The 26,980-nt window shown below is 44.5% G+C and overlaps 2 protein-coding genes across 2 annotated transcripts; both read right to left on the bottom strand.

The window, feature by feature from the left end:
* Nucleotides 1–475: 475 nt before the first annotated feature.
* On the bottom strand, nt 476–21,142 carry LOC309503367 (E3 ubiquitin/ISG15 ligase TRIM25-like). The gene is made up of 6 exons (XM_082176169.1): nt 20,482–21,142; nt 20,087–20,182; nt 19,766–19,999; nt 1,688–1,847; nt 1,490–1,537; nt 476–1,251 (listed from the first exon to the last, which is right to left on the bottom strand). Exons 1-6 carry the CDS (start codon nt 21,052–21,054, stop codon nt 704–706), a joined length of 1,659 nt encoding a protein of 552 aa, XP_082032295.1. The 5' UTR covers nt 21,055–21,142; the 3' UTR covers nt 476–703.
* Nucleotides 7,710–25,173, bottom strand: LOC309503482 (uncharacterized protein). Its single transcript, XM_082176322.1, has 4 exons — nt 24,447–25,173; nt 23,648–23,737; nt 22,851–23,449; nt 7,710–11,436 (listed from the first exon to the last, which is right to left on the bottom strand). Exons 1-3 carry the CDS (start codon nt 24,590–24,592, stop codon nt 23,269–23,271), a joined length of 417 nt encoding a protein of 138 aa, XP_082032448.1. The 5' UTR covers nt 24,593–25,173; the 3' UTR covers nt 7,710–11,436; nt 22,851–23,268.
* Nucleotides 25,174–26,980: the final 1,807 nt, after the last annotated feature.

The raw sequence follows: 26,980 nt of genomic DNA, 5'->3' as shown, positions 1-26,980 counted from the left end.
TTGAGTAGTTTTAATTCATAAACTCAGAAAGTTTTATGTTCGTGGCCAGAAGATAAACTTTCTTGGAGTTTGTAAACAGGGATACTCCTTCTTAACTGATAATCTTACATTTATTCGCTGGACGAATGACTGATGACGAGACCAGTTACAGAACGAGGTATTTCCGAAAATTGATAAAGTAATGTATATGCGATTTATGAATTATGACCATGAGTTATTTTAAATTAGTAATATTTCCCAAATTCCCTATATTCTTGAGCTAATTCGCATTGACCCAGAGTCGTTTACGTTACAATGCTTTGAATTCCTTATATATAGCTATGCAGTGTTCTAAGCAGCCTGGATGGGTCGCTGTACGTGATGCAACACTCATTATAACCACAATAGACTTGAGACTTGACTTGGACTCTAGCTCAGAGACTTGTGAGCATCTCTGACACACATATACACACATACACAAGGCACACATAAGAAATAATGAGAAAATATGTTTTATTGAGTTTAGCAGGGAATATTATATCATCTTCAAGCTCAGCACTTACTCAACCATAATCTGAACATGTTATTTCACTGACAGAAGCTCAGCTGTAGTATTAATGTAATAAAGAGAAAGTAAGAGACTCTATAACATCTCAGTGTTTATGATTTATCATGCAGCTCAAAGTATTATGGGTAGAATCTCTCTACAATCTATCATGATTCATCAACACAGTTTCACTGATGATCCACTATAAACCCAAAACCCAGGATAGAGCGGTTGAGTGAATGTGGTCTGGACTGTGTGGATGAGGCTCATCGTGTCAGAGACGCTGTAGAAGGACAGAGTTCCTGCACTGTGATCCACATACACTCCTATTCTACTGTGATCCACACACACTCCTGTTCTACGGCTGATGGGCTTTACAGGGAGTTTAGTCTCTATGTTATTGTGTCTGAATGAGTAACTGGAGGAAGAGCAGATCAAACTCCAGGACTGATCATTATATCCAAACACACACTCATAACCCCGTCCCTTCCTGCTGATGCTCTTATATGACACTGATATACACACACTCCCACTCCACTCAATCTCCCAGTAACAGCTTCCACACACACTCTCTCTACACAACACCTGCCACACATTATCAAATCTGTCTGGATGATCAGGATACGACAGAAACATTAGGAAAGTGCCAGTAATCACTCTGTTCCTCTCAGACAGACGGAGGCTTTCATTCACTGTGTTCAGATCCAGATTGAGCTGATGGGAATCTGATGGAGATAAAACACATTAGAATCAGGAATTATGAATCAGTCTGATCTTTTAATGTATCTGAACTCTTCATGTTCAATATATCATCAGTGTCTCAGTGCAGTTTACCAGATATCCTGAGCAAATCATCATTTACATGATCAACTCTAAAATTCTTCAATCATGTTTTCTTTCACTTCTCCAGGAAGAACATGAACACACTCAGTGAGTTTTCTTCTTGTTTTCTCAGTGACTTACATTGTAGGAAGTCGTTCCTGGTCCTGGGAACAATGTTGGAGAAAGTGACTGTGGAAATCAACAGACATGAAGAGTGTGATTATCATGTCAAGAGAAAATGATCCCTGCATCCGTTCCTAAGACATTTCTAATATGATCTTCTACATGATCTGAGATGATGGAGGATCATTTCTGAGAGCAGAATCTCCAGGACTTTACCTCTGTCAGAGATCTTCTTCAGCTCCTCTTTGCAGAAATCCTCCAGTTTGTCTCTCAGCTGACGGACAGATTCTCTCACGCCATCAAAAGAGGAGAGAGAACTGAAGAGATTGTCATTTACGTCTGTAGATTCAGGAGGAGCTGAGAGAGACTGGAAACTCTAGAGAAAACAGAAATCAAAGCTCATCACCTCCACACTTCATCAATAACCTGCTCTACTGTCAGATTTGTGTGGCTCTTGTTGATCTTTAGTAACTCTCCTCAATCCAGCACTTTCACAGCATCAGCTTCATTCTTCTCATATTCATTATGTGACATTAGAGACACAAGTTCTAGCGTTTGCCATTTACACTAAATGTGAACTTCCTAGGAAATCAATTTAAGCTCAATATTAGCTTGAGAAATACATGATTTTAATTAGAAATACTGCGATCATAAATCCAAATTTATTTATTTTTTTAATGATGTATATAAAAAAAAAATTGGCAGAATAAACCAAAAGTAAAATAAAAGTGATTCATTTAGATGTGGAAATAAAATCGAGAGGTCAGTAATATACCAACATCTCATATTAAATATTTTAAATAATCATATTATTATCCTGATCAAATGCATCAATCTCCATATTAACTGTATTATATCATGTAAATTGGGCTCTAAAAAGTTAAATTACATTCTTTAATGGGAATGTCATTAAAACCTTTGTTTTATTCACAGAATTAAAGGGCAAACTTTGCTAAATTCATATTTGTGTGATGAAAAGGCTGTAACGTAAACTGTATATCTGACTCTTGGTCAATGCGAATTAGCTCAAGGATATAGGGAAATTGGAATTATTAATAATCATAACTCATGGTCATAATTCATAAATCGCATATATATTTACTTTATCAATTATCGAGATTACCTTGTTCTGTAACTGGTCTAGTCATCAGTCATTCGTCCAGCGAATAAATGTAAGATTATCACAGTCAAGAAGGGGTATCCCGTTTACAAACTCCAAGAAAGTTTATCTTCTGGCCGTGAACATAAACTTTCTGGGTTTATGAATTAAAACTACTCAAAGCAGTCTATAATATCGAGTGTGTAGCTTAATTAGATCTTTTGCATTTTCATTGACTTTATAAAGATGGATTTTCAAACACAGAGACAGTTAAAGTATGAATGGGTTTTAATAAATGTCAAGGTTACATAAGCTACAACTATAAACGTACATAAAGAAATGCAAACGATAAAACAAACAAAGTGAGAGAGAGTCAGAGAATTGAAGAAGAGCCTGGCAACTTATTACAAACAAAGAACCCTTTTGAGAGACACCTAGATTCAGCTTTAAAATATATCAGATACTTGCAGTTTGATGCACTCTTTTGTGGAGCTGAGAAAAAGGAATATGTGTGTGTTCCTTTTAGAGCTGAGATGCGTGTCCTGGTCTTCTTCCGGAGTTGTGTAGCGGGAAGATTTGAAGGTTCACTTGAGCGTACGTTACCGAGAATGATTCAGGCTAAGTTCATTCAGCTCGTGAATGAACAGAGGCGAATAGGAAAACGAAACTAGACTATAGAAAACATACAAAGAAATAAAAGAGAAGAGAAGCAGGCCTTTTTTTTGGGACAACAGCAAATCGGATCTGCTGATCTGAAGCGGGAAAGAAGTTTCTTTGTTTGTGAAGAAACGCCTACTTTGACTCCAACATGTGAGAGATCGAAATTAACATTCATATCTAGAAATATGGTATTTCCTAGAATTGTTGGCATCCGTCTGTCTCTTGAGACAATGGAATATGCGTCAAAGAGTCTCTTTGGTTGGTATGCAGCGCCTGCTGTGACTGTACAGTCCAATTTTGGAACGGCAGGCTCTATTGCAGTTGCTGCAGGTGTAGTATGGGCCTGGGTCTGGATCTGTTGGTGCTATATCTGCGGGTAAAACCCTCTGTCTGCGCTTTCTCCGCTCTTCCCACTCGTCCTCTTTTTTCTTCTCGGACACTTTGATGCCTGCTTCGACAACCTGCCTCCATCTGCAGCGATCTGCAGCTGCTTCTTCCCAGACTGCTGGATTGATGTTGCCTGCCTTCAAGTCTCGTTTACAAACGTCTTTGTAGCGAAGAACAGGCCTTCCTGCTGGTCTGGAGCCCGTAGCAAGCTCGCTGTAGAGTATATCTTTGGGTATACGACCATCCTGCATGCGACTGACATGGCCTAGCCAGCGCAGGCGTTTCTGGCAGAGTAATGCAAACATGCTTGGTATTCCCGCCCTGGCCAGAACGTCCTTGTTTGGGACACGGTCTTGCCATGTGATGCCCAGAATTTTCCTGAGGCAGCACAGGTGGAATGAGTTGAGCCTGCGTTCTTGCCGGGAGTACAGGGTCCATGCTTCACTACCGTATAATAGAGTACTGAGTACACAAGCTTGATACACCCTCATCTTGGTATAGGTTGTCAGCATGGAAATGTCCCAAGCTCTCTTTGCTAAGCGAGCCATAGCTGCTGTTGCCTTACCAATCCGAGTATTTAGCTCAGCATCCAGGGAGAGGTTGCTGGAGATGGTGGAGCCAAGGTAGGTAAAGTTATCTACCACTTCGAGGGTGTAGTCGGCAATGGAGATATTCGGGATGCTGCTAACATCTTGGCCCATTATATTGGTCTTTTTGAGACTGATGGTGAGGCCAAAATCACTGCAGGAATCCGCAAAACGGTTGATGAGTTGTTGTAGAGCTTCTTCGGAGTGTGCAGTCAAGGCAGCGTCATCTGCGTAAAGCATCTCCCGTATCAGAACCTTCCGCACCTTGGTTTTTGCTCGGAGGCGTGCTGTGTTGAACAGGTTTCCATCGGTTCGAGTGTGAAGGTATATGCCTTCTTCTGATTTACTAAAGGCATGGGTCAGCAGCAAGGAAAAGAAGATGCCGAAGAGCGCTGGAGCGAGTACACAGCCCTGCTTCACTCCACCTCTGATAGGGAATGGGTCTGAGGAAGAGCCATCGTACTGGACAATGCCTTGCATATCATCATGAAAAGAGATGATAATCCTCAAAAGCTTGTGGGGACATCCTATCCTTTGCAGTAGCGTGAATAGGCCTTTACGGCTGACCAGATCAAACGCCTTAGTCAGGTCGATAAAGGCGATGAACAATGGTTGCCTCTGCTCGCGACATTTCTCTTGTAGCTGCCTCAGTGAGAAGATCATGTCAACTGTTGACCTCCCTGCTCTGAATCCACACTGAGCTTCAGGATATACGCGCTCTGCTAGTGCCTGTAACCTGACTAGTACTACCCGGGCAAAGGCTTTCCCAACTATACTGAGAAGTGATATCCCACGGTAGTTGTTACAGTCACTACGGTCTCCTTTGTTTTTATAGAGAGTGATGATGGTGGCGTCACGCATATCCTGGGGCACTGTTCCTTCTTCCCAGCACTGCAACAAGAGCTCATGCAAATGGTGAAGAAGAATGGTCTTCTTCCCAGCCTTGATGACCTCTGGAGGAATACCATCGCTGCCTGGTGCTTTGTTGCAGGCTAGAGAGTTGATGGCCTTACGAAGTTCTTCCATAGAAGGGGGAGCATCTAGTTCATCCATGACGGGCAGGAGGTTGGTGTTCTCGACTGCTGAGGTAGTGATGATATTTTCTCTTGCATAGAGTTCCTGGTAATGTTCCACCCATCTCTCCATTTGTTTACCCCGATCTGTTATAATTTCTCCCGAGGAGGACTTTAGGGGTGTTACCTTGGTAACGCTTGGGCCGAAGGCCTTCTTCATGCCATCATACATAGCGCGGATGTTACCACAGTCAGCTGAGAGTTGGATGCACTGACAAAGATTCAACCAGTAGTTGTTGGCACAGCGTCGAGCAATCCTTTTGGCATCGTTTCTGGCTTTCCTGAGAGCTGTGAGCGTCCTCTCTGATGGCTCCCTTTTGTAGCTGATCAGAGCTGCTCTCTTAGCTGTGATGACTGGCTCAAGTTCCAGGATTCCTGCTTCGAACCAATCTGGGTTTTGCCTCTCTTTCTTACCGAAGGTGTCCATGGCAGAATTTAAGATAGCGTCGCGGATATGATTCCATCTTTCTTCTGCACTGCCCGTTGGGCAATTTCTGAGGGCCTCTGTGATGGAAGCAGCGAATCGCTCACACAGATCAGGGATTGTCGTCCTTGCTGTATTAATGCGTGGGCGTCCTTTCTGCTTTGATCGGTGGATCCGCTTCGGTTGAAGGCGCACCTTACTGCAAACCAGTGAATGGTCGGTGTCACAGTCAGCGCTGTGATAGCACCGTGTAATGAGAACACAGTTCAGTGAGGCTCTTCTGGTGATAATGAGATCCAGCTGATGCCAGTGATGGGATCTTGGATGTCGCCAGGATACTCTATGGTTGGGCTTGGTGGAGAAGAATGTGTTAGTTATACAGAGGTCGTGATAGGAGCATAGCTCAAGCAGTCTCTGTCCGTTTTCATTCAATCTGCCAACGCCGAAATGACCAATACTGCGGGGCCAGGAATCACAGTCATTTCCCACCCGGGCGTTGAAGTCCCCAAGCATGTACAGTTGTTCGGTGGGGGAAATTCCTTTAATGATGGTCATAAGTTCCTCGTAGAATTCTTCCTTGGCCTCGGCTGGGGAGCTGAGTGTAGGAGCATAGACGCTCAGGATGTTCACTAGGCCTGTGGAGGTTGAGAGGCGAAGGGAGAGGATACGGGCTGTACCTTTTGCTGGCAGTTCGACTGACGATAGCAGAGAGTTTCTAACTGCAAACCCAACGCCATGCAGTCTTGGTTCGTCTGGTTCCTTTCCCTGCCAGAAGAAAGTGTACTCCTGTTCCCTGATGCTGCCATTTGAGGGGAGTCTGGTCTCCTGTAGTGCAGCGATGTCAATGTCCAGCCTCAAGAGCTCACGATTGATGATTGCTGTTTTTCTGAAGTCATCAACCTGATCAAAGTCTATGGAAAAGCCAGGGCACATAGTCCTGACATTCCAGCTTGCTAGTCGCAAGATTGGTGGTTTATGCTTTTTTATTTCTTTGCCTGGTGCGAGGTTTACAGTCTGCTTGTCGGTCTGTTCCCTTAGCTCCAAGCACCCAATGAAGCAGGCAGACTGTGGCGGGTCAGCACCTTACTGGCTGGGGGCTGCCCAGCTTGAGGCGGGCGGTAGCTGACCAGTAGGATTTCAATGATCCCTCCCACCGTCGGAGACAACCCGTAGCGTCTGAGCGTACGCCAATTTACTCTGGACTTATCACTCGTAACTGCTGCCTCCCGTGTTGTTTTTTATCACTGCGAGCAGCGATACTGGAGTGGCCTCTCCAGGACGCATAGCCTGGGCACGGTGTAAGGAGATCCTGGGCTGCCCATTCGTCAGAATCCCCCTCTCGGCCTCGCTAGTGGGGTCCAAAGGAGTGCGAAGCACGACATTTGGCACCTAGCTTGGCTGCAGGAGTTGCCGGAAAGGTGACAAATAGTCATTCTTACCGCCTAACGGGCTCCACTCCGGATTTCTGTCGGGTTTACTCCTTAGCCTTTACTCCTCCCGGAGATATCCACAAGGCAGTGGAGCCATTGTCTGATGGCTATAAAACTATTTAACCCATAGCTGGGGGTCTGTTGTGAACCGCTCTTAGTCTGACCCGTCACCCAGGACCTGTTTACCATGGGAGACCCTACCAGGGGCATATAGCCCCGGACAACATAGCTCCTAGAATCATTCGGGTACTCAAACCCCTCCACCACGATAAGGTGGCACCTAGAATAAATGCATATTATTGTACTTTGCAGTCAGGATTCGACTCCGACATGTTTTTCCCATTACATTGACACCTCGAATGACGTTTTTGCATGACAGAAATACAGGGTTACATAATTTCCTCATAATCACTAGCATAGTGATTTTGATTAACATAATAACGTTGCATAGATACCTCAGACATTATCTGGCCAATTATACACACATAAAAATACATATCAAAAACATTCGTAATGGCTATTAGATTTGGGTTCTTTGTAGGACTTTAATCTCAGAGTCTGTGTCTGATAGGAAAGTCTTTTTGTGTGTGTGTGTGTGTGTGTGTGTGTGTGTGTGTGTGTGTGTGTGTGTGTGTGTGTGTGTGTGTGTGTGTGTGTGTGTGTGTGTGTGTGGCGTAAAAGTCACGCGGTGCTGCGGGAGGTTTCAGCACTAGGGAACTAAGGCGGTCAAAACAGAAGCTCTTGTCTTCTCCTCTGACAAAAGAGGTTGAATTAGTAAATCATGATTCGCTAATTCAGAACATCTGAGTTACATACAAAGGACGTTTGTGTGTGTGTGTGGTGACTTCTCAGTCTTGAATTTCGCATAGAGTTCCGTTATCTCTTTGGTGCAGAGAGGAAGGGGGTTTGGAATGCAGAACGTTCTGTCTAGGGTGCTATAAAATGTTGGAGGAGCCGTAAAAGTTGCCAACTAGCTGGAGCCGATGTGTGATTTGTATTTGTTTGAAGCTCACCGCGTGGTGCGGCTTGTTGATTTTAAGGAGGGGATGTGTTTGATAACCTCATGATTCTCTTGATGCAGAAACCATCTGGCAGAGTTTAATTCTCATGTCATTGTCGCTACAAGGCATTAATATTTGATATTTTTGTCTTTGTTAATTTAATTTACTATGAAACGTGAAGTACTAAACAATACTTTGATAAATGCTTGGATTTAGGGTAATATAACTTTTAGTAAAGAACTTTAAGTTTTATTTAAAAAAATAATAGGCTACTGTTGCATTATTGAAAGTGAAGAAACAATACTGTTATATTATTAAAGGAAATAATTTTATTCTAAACATTGTCCATTTATTTTTCGTTGAATACATTGTGTGTCTAGAGATTGGCTTTATTTAAAATCTAGATCAACTAGAAATCTGTATAGAAGTAAACTGGACAATCAATTTACTATAAATGAGTTTAGATTTGGATACTGTGCACTGGAACCTGTCAAACTTTCATTGCTAACAAACTACGCTGAACCACCGAACGCTAATGTTGTTCTTACAACCAATATGAGAACAGAAAAAAAGAATGAATGTACATCAGTTGGGAATCATTTCAATGTTAAGAAACAACTTATTAATATAAAGCCGCATTTCCACCGAAATTACCCAGAACAATTTTTCCCCCAGACCTGTTGCTGTCTGTGTTTCCACCGCGGTCTAAAGTACTGTGAAGATTAGGCAAATAGTCCGGTGACGTAGGACTGCGCGCTACTTTACAGTTCCCGCTGGATTTCATCCTCTGAATTTTAAGCTTAACTAGATGTACCGCATGGCGGTACAAAATATGACCGCCGCTCAGGCCTGCACTGGCTTTCCACAAAAATAAATGACGTGGAGCAATTTGGCTGTATTGCGTGTTTATGTATATACCTAAAAAAAGTAGTAGTATGTGCATGTCTGTCTGTGTGTGTGTGTGTGTGTATGTGTGTTTGTGTATGTGTGTGTGTGTGTGTGTGTGTGTGTGTGTGTGTGTGTGTGTGTGTGTGTGTGTGTGTGTGTGTGTGTGTGTCTGTGCGTGTATGCATGCGTGCGTACATGTGTGTGTGCGTGTGTGTTTGTGTGTGTGTGTCTGTGCATGTGGATTTGTATGTGTGTGTATGGGTGTGTGTCTGTGCGTGTGGATGTCAGTGTGTGTGCATGCTTGCGTTTGTTTGTATTCCTGCATGTGTGTGTGTGACAGTTTCATCCTAAACCAGCAACCCTTCGCTCAACACCACCATCTACAGGCCGATGAGTGTACAGTCACTAAATGTGCACATAAATGAATTTATTTTATACCCCCCCATGGATGAAATTCTACGAAACTTAGCATACCCCCAGAGGATGTCAAGTTAATCATACACATGAAATATGGTGCAGTTCTGAACATCTCAACTGAAGATAGGGGCGATTAAAGCAGAATAATATTGCATTTTCATTTTTTATGGGAAGGGGCGCAAATCACAAATGAGTGATTATGGGCTAGGTTGACGTGGGCCCTTAAGACCAACATAGCATAAAAATGTCTTCATCCTCGGTGCCACGGTTCAGGTAGTTATTTAGGAAAAACTGCATTTTTTGGGTTTCGGGGGGCCCAGCGCGGGGGGGGAGTGGCCCCCGGGGACCAAACGAAATTTTTCCGTAAAAGTCTAGTGGGGCTACATGCCCACCAAATTTCATGTTCCCCGGTGTTTCTGTGTCCCTGGTATCGTTGGCGAAAAATTCAGTTGATGAAAAAAAAAAAAAAAAAAAAAATACTTTGACAATCCCTATATGACCGCTTTCGCTAGCTACGCTAGCGGCGGTCATAATAAAGCCTGAACTTCGTCGTCTGTCCACCGGTCATATTTTTTAAACTACATTGTTGATTCGAATAGCAAACAACTGTTTGTTTTAAAAAATGGTGGTTGAAATAAAAATGCAGCGTGGAGTCAACCAATCAAAATGCGGCATGAACTCAACCAATCATCATGTTCAGCGTCCAAGTCCCACCCCTAAAGTTCCTGAACTTTGAGAAAGTACTACCTCCCGGATACCCTGGTTCCTGCGGTGGAAACACACGGAGTACCAGCCCAAAGTCCCTAGTTCCTGGGGAAAGTTCCTGCAGTGGAAACGCGGCTTAATTTGTAAAAAAAAAAGGAAAAAAAAAAAGGAAAAAAAAAAACCATATCAACGCTTAGAAACGTTGCTATTTAGGTTTTGAGTGTGTAAGTTTTGGGAAGGGGCAAAATGTTCAGAAACGGCCCTGGTCTCATTGTAGACTTGAGTAGATTCAGAAAAAACCGCCCACAAAACCTCGCACAATACAACTTTAACATCATAGGATGTCCTGTTACTTTATCCTCTACAGTAAAAGACCTGGGTGTTATACTCGATTGCAACCTGTCTTTTGAAAATCATATTTCATATGTTACAAAAACAGCCTTTTTCCACCTTAGAAACATTGCTAAGCTACGTAATATGCTATCAATTTCTGATGCAGAAAAGTTAGTTCATGCATTCATGACCTCGAGACTGGATTACTGTAATGCTTTATTAGCTGGTTGTCCTGCATCCTCAATAAACAAGCTACAGTTAGTCCAAAATGCCGCCGCTAGAGTTCTTACGAGATCAAGAAAATATGATCATATAACACCGATTTTATCATCACTGCATTGGTTACCTATAAAGCTCCGTATTAATTACAAGGTATTGCTACTGACTTATAAAGCCCTAAACGGCTTAGCTCCAGTCTATTTAACGGATCTTCTATCGCCCTATAATCCATCGCGCTCTTTAAGATCACTAAATTCAAGGCTTTTGGTCATACCTAGGATATCCAGAACCACCAAAGGAGGGAGAGCATTTTCACATTTGGCTCCAAAACTCTGGAATAGTCTTCCTGATACTGTGCGTTGCTCAGACTCGCTCTCCCAGTTTAAAACTAGATTAAAGTCGCATCTCTTCAGCCAGGCATTCATATAATCCTACAGTTCAAACTACAATCCGGCCTCTAGCTCATAAATGCCAGAGGAGAACTGGCCCCCGACTGAGCCTGGGTTTTCCCAAGGTTTTTTTTTTTTCTCCATTAGGTCACTTGATGGAGTTTTTCGGTTCCTTGCCACTGTTGCCTTTGGCTTGCTCAGTTGGGGATATTTTGGGGATATTTAATTTAATTTTATCAATCAATAAATTCCTCTTGAAACAAACTTTGTTGTATTATTTTAATTTAATACTGTGAAGCTGCTTTGATACAATCTGTATTGTGAAAAGCGCTATACAAATAAACTTGACTTGACTTGACTAGATTCGCTCAGGAAAAGCAGTTCAAAATCTACGAGTAGATTGAACATTATTTATAACTTTTGAGCAGTTAATGACACTGAAATCGTACTCGGTTACTAACGTAACCTCGGTTCTCTCTAGAAGAGGGAACGAGTACTGCGTTTTTGTAAAAACGCTACGGGAAAAGTCTCTTTTCACGAAATACTGAAGCAAAAAATTATCCTTAATTTTCATACATGTAAAGCGCGTTGCGGCAGTGCTTAGCTATGGCGAGACGGCTCGCTCGCTCATTGGCTGCTCTGCAGCAACTGCATAAGCCTATCGAGCGAGGCCTGAGGTGACGTCAGGCCAATGAGGACGCTTCGCGCCCTCCTAGCCATTTCCCGCCGAGATGGGTGTGGCTAGCCTCTATATAAGGAGCTCGAGAAGGCTGATTCACTTGATTTTCATCGCCGAAGCGAACCAGAGTGAACCGTATGCACGGCAGAGAACGCAGTACTCGTTCCCTCTTCTAGAGAGAACCGAGGTTATGTTAGTAACCGAGTACGTTCTCTTACGAGAGTCCTCTCGTACTGCGTTTTTGTAAAAACGCTACGGGAACCCCTTGTAAAGCGCCGTGCGTGCTGGGATAAAGACACCAATCACTGGAGCAAACCAGGTGTACAGTGCATAATCACCAGATAGACTCACAAAGAGTCTGATTACATAATTCCCCATATTGCAACGTCCACGGACGTAAAACATGACCTCACAGAGAGAGTCTAGAGACAAGAGGGGATTCCTCTGTCCTTATAAGGTTGCGTCAGCAGACGCGAATATGACATAGCATAGACAGGGTGGGGAAACCTGAGCTAAATGCGGGAAATGTGGGTCTTACACAATTCTGCCCATAAGACAGTCGGCAGCGCATTGCGCATGCGATTTCAGTGTTCTAGTTAGACAGCTGAATCGGCTACACCGATAGTAGCTTAGCCTGCAAGGCGGGAACCTCTAGGTTGTAAAACCTAATAAATGTAGACGGCGAGGCCCAGCCCGCCGCCGTACATATATCCTGTAGGGAAATCCCGCTGGACCAAGCCCACGAGGAGGCAACACCCCTCGTGGAGTGCGCTCTAACTCCCAACGGGCACTGGAGGCCCTTGGCAGTATAAGCCAGCGCTATGGCGTCAACTATCCATCTGGATAGGCTCTGTTTCGAAACAGCCATTCCCTTGGAACGTCCACTGAACGAGACAAAGAGCTGCTCAGTCTGTCTGAAGACAGCAGAGCGGGACACGTAAGCTCTTAAAGCCCTAATGGGGCAGAGAAAACTTGAGTCCCCTTCCTCACTTGATCCCGGCAGGGCAGACAGGGAGATGACCTGAGCCCGAAATGGTGTGTTGAGGGATTTTGGCACATATCCATGCTTAGGTTTGAGTATGACTTTAGAGTCATTAGGTCCAAACTCTAAGCACGTTGGGCTCACAGAGAGTGCGTGCAGGTCGCCTATGCGCTTCACTGAAGCGAGAGCCATCAAAAACACTGTTTTGAAAGACAAATGCTTGAGGCTAATAGATTGGATAGGCTCGAAAGGGGCACCTTTCATGGCCGCCAAAACCGTAGAAAGGTCCCACATAGGAACTGAAGGAGGTCTGGGAGGATTTAGCCTCCTAGCTCCCCTGAGGAAGCGGATGACTAAATCGTTCCTTCCTAGAGACTGCCCCAGCGTTGTTCTGGAAAACGCTGTAATAGCCGCCACATAAACTTTGAGCGTGGAAGGGGATCTGCCCTTATCCAACAGCTCCTGTAGGAAGGAGAGAACCTCCGTCACCTCACAATTGAGAGGTGATATGCTCCGAGCTGTACACCAGCCGGAGAAAACCGACCACTTCGAGGCATAAAGCCGCCGAGTCGACGGCGCTCTGGCCTGAGTGATGGTGTTTATCACTCCCTCTGCGAGGTTAACGGATAACCGTTGAGCGCCCACACGTGAAGCGACCACAGCTCCGGGTGCGGATGCCAAATCGAGCCCCCGGCCTGCGAGAGGAGATCTCTCCTCAATGGCACTGGCCATGGAGCGATGTCTGCTAGCTGCATCAGGACTGGGAACCATGCTTGGTTCTTCCAGAACGGTGCTACAAGCAGTATTGAGCATTTCGTTTCCTTGACCCGCTCTAACACCTGAGGCAGGAGGGAGACGGGGGGAAAAGCATAAAGCGGGCAGCGCGGCCACACGTGGGACAGCGCGCTGTCGTTCTTGGAAAAGAACACGGGGCAATGAGCGTTTTCGCGGGACGCGAATAGGTCCACCTCCGCTCTGCCGAATCTCTCCCACAACAGCCGGGCTGTTTGTGGGTGTAGAGACCATTCGCCCAGGGGAATGTTGTTCCTGGACAGTCTGTCTGGGCCCACATTCTGGAGCCCAGGCACATGCACTGCTCTCAGCGAGCGCAAACTGTGCTGAGCCCATATTAGGAGGCGTTTCGCCAGCCTGTACAGGGATGTGGATCTCAGACCGCCCTGGCGATTTATATAGGACACCACGGCCGTGTTGTCCGAACGGACTACGACGTGTTGGTCCTTGATGTGGGGATAAAAGCGCGTTAGCGCGTTGTGCACTGCCAGCATTTCCAGGCAGTTGATGTGTTGGAGCTTTTCTCGTTTCGACCACAGGCCGAAGAACGGTCTGCCCTCGAGCAGCGCTCCCCATCCCGAGGTGGATGCGTCGGTCGACACCATCCTCACTCTCGAGGAAGTCCCCAGGCTTACACCTGATCGGTACCAGTCGTCTGCCAACCAAGGTGTCAGGGCTGTGACACAGCTCTGATCGACCTTGAGACGCAACCGGCCGGACACCCACGCTCCGCGCGGTACTCGCGCTTTCAACCAGAACTGCAGAGGGCGCATGCGGAGCAAGCCCAGCTGGAGAACCGTTGATGCTGAGGCCATGAGACCTAGCATCCTTTGAAACGTTTTGAGCGGGGTAGACGCGCCGCAGCGGAAAGATCTCGCCACGCGCTGAATGTGCAGCACGCGCTGTGGCGACAGCCGCGCTGTCATAGACTGTGAGTCCAGGATGGTACCCAGAAACGAAATCGTTTGACTGGGGTTCAGTGAACTCTTCGTCCAATTGACCGTGATACCAAGATTCTCGAGGTGGTCGAGTAAAATGGTTTTGTGCTCCACGAGCTGTGATCGTGATTGAGCTAGGATCAGCCAGTCGTCCAAATAGTTCAGCACTCGCATGCCTCTGAGTCTGAGAGGAGCGAGCGCCGCGTCCATGCATTTCGTAAATGTACGAGGTGCCAGGGACAAGCCGAACGGAAGGACTGTATACTGGTATATCTGACCCTCGAAGGCGAATCTCAAGTATCGCCTGTGACGTGACGCTATCTGTATTTGAAAATACGCGTCCTTCAGATCTATTGACATGAACCAGTCTCCTCGGCGAACCTGCGCGAGAATTTTCCTGGTCGTGAGCATTTTGAAACTGCGTTTCACTAATGCTTTGTTCAGCCGTCTTAGATCCAGTATGGGTCTGATACCACCGTCCTTTTTGGGGACTAGAAAGTATCTGCTGTATAGCCCCCCTTCGCTTTGAGCCAGGGGTACATGCTCTATCGCCCCTTTGCATATCAGTTTTGATATTTCGGCGCGAAGTAGGTGTGCTACTTCTAAATTCACCGTAGTCCGTAGTCGCTGTGAAGCGGGGAGGGCGTCGACAAAACTGTAGCGAGAAGCCTCTCTTTATAATGCCTAGCACCCAGTCCGAAACCCCTGGAAGCGCTGCCCATGCTTCTGCATGGCTGGCTAAGGGCTGGATGCGAAGCGCGCTCTGTTCGCCGTGCGACAGAGGTGCTTCGAGGTGCGAGGTGCGATAAGGCATTCGAGGCGGGGGGCGCGCTTAATACAGCGGGCAGAGCGCTCGTCCTCGACCTTACTACAGTGCTTAACTGAGTGAGGGAGGTCTGGGCGAGCCCCGCGGGACTCATGTCTGCGAGTAAACGTGGGCGGGAAGCGGGCACATTTACTGCTTTGGCCGCGCTGCCTGTCTGAGCAGAGCGAGCGCGCACAGGTTTCGTTTTTACAGAGAGCCTGTGGTCTGTGAGACATAGTGTGTGTGGGCACTGGGGAGTGGGCACTTTCACTATATTGGAAGCGCAATCGACCTGAGTCGATTTTATGTGCGCGAGCCCTAAGTGTAGGGCTGTGCTTGTGTGTAGGGATGGGCACTGAGGAGTGGGCATCGACACTACATTTATAGCACCAACGGCCGTGGCCGGGACACCAGAAAATACACTCTTTCCGGGATATATCTGGGTAGCCGTGAAAACGGCTTTTGTGTGCAGGCGAGCGGGCAACTGTGCAGGCTTGCGTCTTGCAGAAAACGCTGGAACAGTCGCAAGTCTTGGGACTGAAACAGCGGTGCGCTTGGGTGAGAGACCGGCCGCAGCGGGGCTCACACACCTGCGCTTCCCTAGGAGTGCTAGGACTTCTTCGGGGCTTCCGGCTTCACCACAACCCTCGGCCGAGGCCCGCGCTGAGCAGGGCGTCGGCTGGTAGAGCGAGAGCGGGACCTAGAGCTGTGCTGCTGTCGCTGCTGTCGCTGCTGAGAAGGTGTGGCGGAAGGCGGGGGCTGATGCTGAGAGCTTCGCGGATTCTGTTTATCGCGATTCGCTGCAGAACCGGAGCGCTTCGGTAGGAAGTGCTTAAAGGCTTGGGACGCTTTCTGGGCCTCGGTAAATCTCTCCACGAACTCGGAGAGAGAAGAACCGAAAAGGCCAGCGGAAGACAGCGGGGCGTCGAGAAACGCGTTGCGCTCGGAATCAGCCATTTCCGTGAGCGTAAGCCATAGGTGCCTCTCAGCAACAGTGGCGGAAGCCATACATCTTCCCATGGCCTGTGCAGCAGACTTGGTAGCGCGGAGTGTTAGATCCGAAGCGCTCCTCAGATCCGCGATGCAGATAGCCTCCGGTCCCATCTCGTCCAGCTTACGGAGGAGATCACCTTGGAAAATCTGCAGTGTAGCCATGGTGTGTAGCGCTGACGCAGCCTGCCCAGCGGCGGAGAAGATTCGCGCGAGCAGCGTCGACGTCATGCGGCAGGCTTTAGAAGGCAACACCGGTTTAGTCCGCCGTCCAGCAGAGGGCGGGCAAAGGTGGGTCGCTATCGCCTGTTCCACCGGCGGAAGTGAAAGGTAGCCTCGGTCTTTCGCATTATCCAGGGAGGAAAATGCTGGCGACACAGACGAGCGCGTTCGCGCAGAGTAGGGCGCATTCCAAGCCTTCGCCACTTCTTCGTGAAGCTCAGGAAGAAAGGGGGCGGGCTTAGATTCCGGAGAAGTGCGCTCACCAGGGAGGAAGCTACCATCCAGCCGGGTACGAGAAGGGAGTTCCGGTGCAGACCACTCGAGGCCGAGGCTCGCCGCGGCCAGCGCGAGTACTCGCATGAGCTCCTTCTCTATGTTGGCTCTCGTAGTGGGCTTGCGGGCAGGAGGCGCGAGGTCCTCAGAGCTCGCCCAGTCCTCGCTGCCTGAAGCTAGCAGAGAGCAGGAATCCTTCTCTCTCGACGCGGCCTCAGAAATGACTTCCTCTGATGAAGCGGCGGCAGACTGCGGGCGCTGAGCATCAGGAAGTGAAACAGGAGAAGCCGGTGAAGCAGGCGGGCAAACCGGCGAGCTTGGTCGAGCTGGAGCGGGTTCCGGGGCCCGCTGCGAGCGGCGCTTCTTACGGCGCGGCAGCGCGGCGGGGAGTGCAGACTCTGAGAAGGATGCCAGGCGAGTCCGCAGAGTCACCATCGGCAAAAGGTCGCAGTGAGGGCAGCCGCCGTCAGCGAGCGCGAGTGCTGCATGGTTCTCACCCAAACAGGAAACGCAGATGACGTGTTGGTCTCCCTGGGCGAGTGGGGCTCGGCACGAGCCACATGAAGGCATCTTTAAAAAGACGCAGCTCTTTTAGGGGGTGAGTGTCGCGGCAGCGAACACACACACACACACACAAACAGAGTGATAAAGGATATATAGCGCCGGAAAGCGCAGCAGGTACGGCTGTAGAAGGCGGCGTTGCCAGCAGCTTCGAGTGGCTCGTCCCGCTGAAATGCTTGCCTCAAACGACGCTTGCTTCCTCGTGATCCAGCGATGCGTGAGCTTCGCTGAAGAGATGAAAATCAAGTGAATCAGCCTTCTCGAGCTCCTTATATAGAGGCTAGCCACACCCATCTCGGCGGGAAATGGCTAGGAGGGCGCGAAGCGTCCTCATTGGCCTGACGTCACCTCAGGCCTCGCTCGATAGGCTTATGCAGTTGCTGCAGAGCAGCCAATGAGCGAGCGAGCCGTCTCGCCATAGCTAAGCACTGCCGCAACGCGCTTTACATGTATGAAAATTAAGGATAATTTTTTGCTTCAGTATTTCGTGAAAAGAGACTTTTCCCGTAGCGTTTTTACAAAAACGCAGTACGAGAGGACTCTCGTAAGAGAACCACAAGGCCTCTTAGGACACGATCCCAAGGTCAGGTTTTGTGTGGTTTCAGTATGTTGAAGCATTGCTAATATACAGACTTCTTGTTTAAGGTCTTCCTGGTCAAATTTATCAACGTTTTAAAGGCAAACAATAATGAAAATACTCTCAATTCTGTCAAGTTTTAAAATCATCTGATGCAACTTTGATGAATATTACTCAGATTGCTTGCATCAAGTTCACAGATTTCACCATTATATGAGAAATCAGAAGGAAAAATTTGGTAAAAAAGTTATCCCTTTAAAAAAAGAAACTCCACACATCACTTTTGGCCACTACTGTATGTCTTGTGTGGTCAGTGCCACAATAGTGCTATTTCAGACCCTGGTTACTGTGGACTGATGAGCTCAAGTCATCACCGGTGCACAGCTACTTTTTACCGTCCTCAAAAAATAATGATCACTTTCATTTCTGCAGTTAGAGCATTGATTTGTAGAGTGGGAGAAGCTATTCAATTTCTTAAAGGTCTGTTACAAAAAGAATACCTTGATGATCAAGCTTTTATCGTTTGATCAACTCTGTCATCATTTAACTCCAATACATTATGGGCCCTATTTTAACGATCTAAGCTCATGGTCTAAAGCAGTGGTTCCCAACCTTTTTTTGTCTGAGACCCCCTTTTCCCCAAGAAAATATTTTAGGGCCCCCCTTCACATTTAATGATATTATCGCTCTTGTAAGCTTGCAGCAAGGATGACAAAATATGTTGTTTTCAAACAAACGGTATGTTTACTATAACCAGATATGTTTATGCACAAATAATAGCCTATAATATTGAAAATACAATAACAAAAACATTAGTAGGCCCTTTGTAATTTAAAAACGTAGGCTTAGGAGTAGCCTATAAATTGGCCCTATTTGAAATGCAATAACAAAAATACTCATACTGGTGTGTAGGTAAAAAAAAAAAAAAAAAAATGAATATAGGCTATTACTAAATGACTGCTGTCTGGGACCTCAATACCTGCATGTTATTTGTGAGGCTTTATCAATGTGAGGCTTTATTTTTGACGCTTTTGGCGCTATAGCGAGTAAACTTAGTAAACTTGCGTTTATTAACAGAATAATGCGTCTTTCGGAAGAACATTGTAGCCGGAACTACTTCTCTCTGTGTACATCTATGACGAGTCACGCAGGTACTGTGCTACTCCGCAGCGGCAGCGATCCGAACCAGTGTTAAATAGTCCCAATGTAAACACTTATTATAGGTGTACCATAGTGGTTCAGGATAAGACAAAAACACGGATTGGAAAATGGATTCATGATGAACTCGCTCATTATATAAATTTTGTAAATTTTTTACAGAAAAATGTTAATGATTTTATTTAATGCTCATTGCTCAAAACTTTTCAAAATATGACGCGACCCCCCACAGAGCTCGCTGAGGCCCCCTTGTGGGCCGCGACCCCCCTGTTGGGAACCGATGGTCTAAAGCACACGGTGCAAGTGCACTTACAGCGTGTCCGAATCCACTTTTGCTAGTTTAACGACAGGAAAAATGGTCGGCGCTCCCGGCGCATGGTCTAAAAGGGTTGTCCCTATTCTCTTAATGAGTAATGGGTGTGTTTTGGGCATAACGTGCAATAAACCAATCAGAGTCTCATCTCCCATTCCCTTTAAAAATCCGTGGCGGATTCGCTATTTACATGGAGGAATTTGCAAGTGGAAAAACTGAACGTTTCTCTAGCGAGGAAACGGATCTGCTCCTGCGCGAGGTTAAAGCGCACAAGCAAACCATCTACGGGACAAAGTGTTCTCGCATTGTGGACCCGCCTATAGGCGCATATTAGTAACGCACTCTTTAAATAACAAAAAATATATTGTCCTGTTCTTCTCGATCTCTGTTACCTGCAGGAAATGTATGTGATCCTGTGTGTGTGAAAGTTGCTCCAGCTCAGCGTCTCTCCTCCTCAGATCATTGATCTCCTGCTCCAGTCGCTCCAGTCGTTCTTCAGCTCGACTCACTGCAGTCTTTTCCTGATCTCGGATCCGCTGTGTCGCCTCAGAGCGGCTTCTCTCAATGGAGCGGATGAGCTCAGTGAAGATCCTCTCACTGTCCTCCACTGCTGTGTGTGCAGAGCGCTGTTAGGACACACATCACAATCACACAGTGAGCTTCAGTGAGTCCTGACTGAGACTTCTCAAACTTCTCTTCTTCTCCAGACTCACCTTATGAGACTCTACAGCCTCTCTCAGCTGCTGAAGATCTTTCTCTCTCTGCTGGATCCTCTGCTGGAACGACCTCTGCGTCTCCTTTAGCTGCTTCTGCAGCACAAACCAATAACACAGATGGCACTTTATACTGTCACTATATCATCATGTGAAGAGTTTAAAAAAAGTTTGTGTTGATAAATGATTACGGTGTATTTTCACCATATTTTCTGCTTAAGTTAATTAAGTTAATTTCTTAAATTAAATGCGAAGCACAAATACGCTCAGCAGTGAAAGTTCACTTGCAGCTTCTGTTCACTTCTGTGACGTCTGCAGTGTGAATGATGTTTCCTGATCATATGGTGACAATATAAATAGTGTCAACATTATTTCATCAGTGTGTAGTTTCATACCTGTTTCTCTGTCCTCTGTGCTGCAGCTGATACAGTGTCGTGGTTTTTATGTTCTTCCATCAAACACAGCACACATATAAACTTCTGGTCAGTGCGACAGAAAACCTCAAGGAGTTTATCATGTTTTTGGCAGATCATCTCCTGCAGTCGTCCAGTGGCATCAGTCACTTTATGTGGCTTACGGGAGAAATATTCCTCATGACGGTCAAAATGAGTTTGACAGTAAGACTCCAGGCACACCAGACAGGACTTAACAGCTTTGTATTTTCTTCCAGTACAGACGTCACACTGCACATCTCCAGCTCCAGCGTAACAGTCAGCAGGAAGTTTAGTCTTCTTCAGTTTCTCCACCAGTTCAGCCAGCATGGTGTTTTTAGCTAAAGCAGGTCTTGGCCTGAAGGTCTGTCTGCACTGAGGGCAGCTGTAGACTCTCATCTGATCCTCCTGATCCCAGCAGCCTGTAATACAGATCTTACAGTAACTGTGTCCACAGGAAGTGGTCACTGGATCCTTCAGGAGATCCAGACACACTGAACACATTAACTCATCCTGAGAAAATCTGGCTTCTGCCATTTTACTGCATGAATACTGAGACACAAACACACAACAGCTCTACTACACTTTAGTCTCTTTCCCGAACTCTTCCTGCTTCCTGGTTCTGTGTTTGAGTGACATGTGCAAAACAGGTTTATCAAGTCTATAAACCCTCACAAAGCCTCATTCTTGCTGAGTTCAGATTCTACAACAGTAAATGCAAAAACATTCACTGTAAACCCTAATGCTCAAAATAATTAATTGGTTTGAGAAGGGTACATTTAAATTAAACAAATTAGTTTCATGATTATTTAGAAAAGAAAGCTTTAGCGTAAGTTCTGCTGGGAAGACTCAATTGTTACGTCACTTATTACCTTCTCATCTATCCAATTATGTTCTAATACTTGTAGTATAAAAGATCGGTACTTACACATGTCTGAGTTCGCAGATGCTGATGCTTTCATTCCCCTCCATCCTCCCCACCACCACCAGGATGGTCCCTTCCCATACCTCCAGGGGGTCGGCTGCGCTCCGCCTTCGTCTTCAGGCAGGAAATGCAGAGTCCGTACCCTCGGGTTGCAAGCTACGGTCGGGGCCTACACCAAAGAACTTTATAGCATATATTGCTTGCTGGGCTGGTAATAAATGTATAATTGTTACAGTATTTATTCTTTCTGGTAGAACTTTTTCTTCTAAAGTTCACAAAACTGACACATTGTAAGTAATCTGAATTGTTTAATTGTTTTCAGTTTTATGAAATCGTTCTTGAAATTTAGACAAACTTATATTTAACTGAAACTGGGCTGGGATTTCTATTTCTCAGCATGCTTTGTAAATGCTAAAATTAAGTGTTATATAATATTGTTTGTACAAGATTAATGTTAACCCTCTGGGGTCTGATGTGTTTTTGGGGCCCTTGGGATGTTTTGACATGCCCTGACATTTGTGCTTTTTTCAGTTATTTATAAACATGTTAATGGAAAAGGTGTAAATTCACTATATAGCACAAACAGGGCTACCATAATATGTGAGCAACATGTATGTAGATGTTTGTATTTTTAAGAGAATAATGTTTATGCGTGGTTATTGAAAAATTTTTTTAATGAAAGTTGCTGAAATAAGACCACAAAACTCATACTAAATATGTGTCCACAAGACTTTTGACTAATGGATGTTGTCGCTTCGAGTTCTGGCTTCAAAATTATGTGAAAATAGTATTGCTTTATCGTTCACATAAAACAATACATTGATTTAAATTGTGTAAGACAGGTTTTGCTTGGAAAGCCAATATGCGAGGGGGGCGTGAAGGAGGAGTGGTTTACACCTGAGAATACAATGTCAAGTCAAGTCAAGTCAAGTCAAGTTTATTTGTATAGCGCTTTTCACAATACAGATTGTATCAAAGCAGCTTCACAGTATTAAATTTAAAAAAATGTCCCACCCATTATGCGTAATGACTTGCATAATGAGCCATTCATTCAGGTGTGACACTGACTGAGCCACAAGAATGAATGCAAGGACAAAAGATATATTTAGAAGAAGACTTATATTGACCATTTAAGATTTTGCTTACATCTATCTTGTAAATATGTTTTGCTATTTTATTAAAAAGGTTACAAGTACAACAATAATTACAATTTCAACAATATTTCAAGTGTACTCTTTCTTTGTAAAACAATTATTATAGGCCTACATTTTATCATATGTATTCATTAGTTTGAATATAGCCAACATTGGAACAGCTAACATCTTAGTTGATGACTTTATTTTTGACAAAAATAGTATTTTATATATAAATATATATATATAGAACATATGAGCAGAAATTGCTAAACAAAAGCTTATTTGATGTGGCAGTATATTCTACAGTAAAAACTGTACCCAAATCTAGTCAACAAAATGTTGTCTTTCATATTTCGCCTGACTGTAACGTTGTTTTTATGAAATATTAGGGCATATAAATGTTAATTTGCAGTTTAATACGTTGCTTATACAAAGACATTTTATTTCAACATATTTCAGTCGATTTCTACTCATCTCAGTATAGCAAAGCATTTTACAAAGCCTGAACAAAGAGGAGATTCAAAGGTTTTGTTTTTCAATCTGTTTTATTGTAATTCCTCTATGTGGAGGAACTAAATGTTCTAAATTTGCTCTAAGCAAATCAAATGTGAGCAAAATAAAAAAAATAATCAGTCGGCTATAAACAAAGCAATTGTGAGCGATAAATAAACAAAAGTAAAGGGAGGTATCTCACAGTAAATGCTTATGCCCCGTTGATGCGGGCTCTAAGCAAATCAAATGTGAGCAAAATAAACAAACCATGTCAACATCAGTCTCTGTTTTCCATGCCAGAGTGGACTGCCTGTTGCTTGCCTGCTGGTTAGCCTTGGCTCTCTTCAGGACAGGTGCTTGGACAAGTTCATTGTCACATCTGTAAAAAAAAACACAAAAAAAAAAACACGTGAGCATGCTGATAACACAATTAAAGAAATTGTATTATCATTATCAATCACTAATGGCCATGGATTTGTCATTTCACTCAAGAATAGGTAGGCTACTTTTATATTATGACGCTGTAAACACAATTAGGCTACATTTCATCTGTAAAATATTACGTCTATGCACCTACTCAGTATGATTCTCGATCGCACTGAGAACTGAACGACTGCGTGCCCCTCTGCGGGGTGCTGGAGAAGGAGAGCTTGATCCAGACACATTCCTAAAAAAACAACAACAAAATAAAACTGTTAGCATACATTATTCAAAGTAAACTGATGAGCAATTGATGGTTATGGACGCACAATGTTTTGTTGATGGGCCATAGGATGGAGAAATATCGATTTCTGGGCCGTAGACCGCGTCACCGCGAGTATCTGTTGATGGGCTATATACATCGCACGCATTTAGTGACGCACGCAATGAACGGATCGTTCGCGAACGACACATCGCTACATTTAAAAAAAATGTACACCTGTATTCACAAACATCTGTGCATAAGGCAGTATTGAAGCATGATAAACAGTCATAGGCTAACCAAAACCGAACATTTATATAAAAATATAATGTGTTTAGACAGTATCACATATTTTACCGGAGGCTGAAATATATTTGCACTAAATCACATTACACCTAAGCAGATATTCGCAAACAAGCTACATTACGCATAAGGCAGTATTTTAGCATTTTAACCAGTGTCATAAGCTAATCAAAACTGAGTGAAATATATTTAATATACAAATATGTTTAAAGAGTAATATCACATTTAAAAAAGGTTACACTTGAGCGTATACACGAATGTTAGGGATATTGTAAGGCAATCGTTCCTGTAAGATGTAAAAAGCTAGCCAAAACTAGGCAAAATATAGTCTGAAAATTCATATGAGTTCTATATTATAAGAAAAGGAATTATATAACAGTAAACAACTTACTCTGAACTTGTATCCTCGGCGGGATCAATTCGCTCTTGAAAATGCTGCCGTTTGTCGTCCGAGTTGCAATCTTCCTCTGAGGAAAAGGTGAATTCTTCCTCGCTGTCCAGAATCATCTGAAGGGCGTCTTTACCGGAGCGTGCCATCCTCTCTAAACGCGATGAACTATCAGTGAATCTGATGAAGAGACTGTGTTTTTATGGCATTGATCGGGGGGCGGGTGCGATGCATAGATCACCTAAACTATTTACCATGTGAATAGCGCTGGGGGCAGTGCGGCCTCAGCTCATTAAATATAATGAAGGGAGAACGTAAAAATTGTACCTCTCCTTGCTTTCAAATGGATTACATAAGCTGAGAATATTTGTTTTTTATATAAATTACTTCATTTAAAAGAAGAGAATTCAAGCTTCATAAAGACATATTTCACGTGTCAGTGGGAGAAATATTCGCTGAGTTACAGTTCATTTTCGGACGCGTTTCAGAATAGACTTCACTGACAGAGAGAAGACAGAACTCGCATCATGTTTATTTTTCTTTATTTGGCGAAAAGCACAACACTTTGTTTTTATTGTGAGTATACACAAAAATAATACACACTTAACAGGATAGAGTGATGTAAAACACAAGATTGTAAGATCAAAATCAACAAAGTATTTCTCGTCTCTGTTACACTGATAAGGAAAAAAACTAGCCTATCGCGCCGGCGCGACAGCCGACCTCAGGGGGTTAAAGGGATAGTTCACTTTGAAATTAATTTTTGATATGTTTTAGCTTACCTCAAGGGCATCCAAGATGTAGGTGTCTTTGTTTCCACAGTAGTTTCAATTTTGATATTTTTAGGTCAAACCGTTCTTGTCTGTCAGTCATATAATGCAGGTCGATGGTCACTGTCTCAAAACACAAGCACAGAGTCCAAATTAAAACAATTCCCCATCGTCCAAATGAAACAATTCCCCATCATAAGTACACATTGATGGCCTAAGACACGAAACGAGAGGTTTGTGTGAGAAAACGAACAGTATTTATATCGTTTTTACCTCTTGTAACCACAGCCACGTCCAAGTGATCTGAGGGCGCGGGCGCTTCGGTCTGCGCAAGCGCCGGAAGTGATCTCTCGCGCATGTACGTCACTCATTGTTTACACAGAGATTTCGGAAGTGTTACCTTTCACTGTGAAGATCTAAACCTATTTAGATATACAGGAAATCGCAATGGAAGACGATTTCGATATATCAACAGACAACGTTGAATTTTTTTCACAACCAGATTTATTTGAACCAGAATACATAGAGCAAGAACTCAGAGCGATGGACGAAGCATCCGCTGCAGCAGCACGTCTTCAAGCCTCAGAGAGACTGAGATCTCTTCAAAATTGGTGCTGTTCTTGTAGCAAGTGTTGTGAGATGCCAACAGAAGTGGAGAGCATATGTTGTCAGCTTTACAAATAGAAAGGACACATACAAAGACGTTGTTCACATACCTCCATTGGATGCGAAAACATCATAGGCACAGCTGATGATCTCAGTACTAAGCGATCCACTCCTTGGTTTATAAAATCATCAGGGGAAAAATGATCGCTGCAGACCCTCCTCAACTTTAGTAAGTTTATGGGTGTGTTGATATCCAGCCGAAGAGCGATCAACCATAACTTCAAGAGAGAAGGCTCATAAATTGGGAATTCGTGAAAACACCACTCCCGGATGAGTTTGCGCGAGCATACGTAATTGTTTTCTTTTACGACGGTTGAAACATCCCGGATAAGAGCAAATTAGTACCATTTCTATTAGCCGTCTTACCTACAATCTCTGTTCTGTGTAAACAATGAGTGACGTACATGCGCGAGAGATCACTTCCGGCGCTTGCGCAGACCGAAGCGCCCGCGCCCTCAGATCACTTGGACGTGGCTGTGGTTACAAGAGGTAAAAATGATATAAATACTGTTCGTTTTCTCACACAAACCGCTCGTTTCGTGTCTTAGGCCATCAATGTGTACTTATGATGGGGAATTGTTTCATTTGGACGATGGGGAATTGTTTTAATTTGGACTCTGTGCTTGTGTTTTGAGACAGTGACCATCGACCTGCATTATATGACTGACAGACAAGAACGGTTTGACCTAAAAATATCAAAATTGAAACTACTGCGGAAACAAAGACACCTACATCTTGGATGCCCTTGAGGTAAGCTAAACCATATCAAAAATTAATTTCAAAGTGAACTATCCCTTTAAGTGGTAGATATAGCTATGTTTTTAGGGGGGTTTGAGCATGAGTTTGGTTTGAGAACAGATATATGTTATATGTTCAATATTGTCATAGTCCAATTCCAAGTGAAATGTTACGCAATGTTGGGGTGTGGGGGGCCTGAGATCCTGACTTTGCTTGGGGCCCACAAAATGGTAAACCCAACCCTGACTGGAGATCACGTCAGGGTCACCACTTTGTAAGGAGGTCTTTACATTATCATACAACTGCATGACCAATAACACCTTCTGTAACTATAAATACAGTATGTCTTCTCATGTTACTGAG

This window comes from Leuciscus leuciscus (genome assembly GCF_965113295.1).
Source record: "Leuciscus leuciscus genome assembly, chromosome: 7".
Classification (NCBI taxonomy): Eukaryota; Metazoa; Chordata; class Actinopteri; order Cypriniformes; family Leuciscidae; genus Leuciscus; species Leuciscus leuciscus.
This window is presented reverse-complemented; position numbering and strand designations above follow the sequence as displayed.

Excerpts from the sequence above, each read along its gene's own strand:
- LOC309503367 (XM_082176169.1), bottom strand. The coding sequence starts at position 21,054 with ATGGCAGAAGCCAGATTTTCTCAGGATGAGTTAATGTGTTCAGTGTGT. Across the intron at positions 20,000-20,086 it reads AGGCTGTAGAGTCTCATAAG|CGCTCTGCACACACAGCAGT; the intron begins GTGAGTCTGGAG and ends GTGTCCTAACAG. Across the intron at positions 1,252-1,489 it reads CAGGAACGACTTCCTACAAT|ATTCCCATCAGCTCAATCTG; the intron begins GTAAGTCACTGA and ends TATCTCCATCAG.
- LOC309503482 (XM_082176322.1), bottom strand. The coding sequence starts at position 24,592 with ATGGCACGCTCCGGTAAAGACGCCCTTCAGATGATTCTGGACAGCGAG. Across the intron at positions 23,738-24,446 it reads GCCGAGGATACAAGTTCAGA|GAATGTGTCTGGATCAAGCT; the intron begins GTAAGTTGTTTA and ends TTGTTTTTTTAG. Across the intron at positions 23,450-23,647 it reads GCGATCGAGAATCATACTGA|ATGTGACAATGAACTTGTCC; the intron begins GTAGGTGCATAG and ends TTTTTTTTACAG.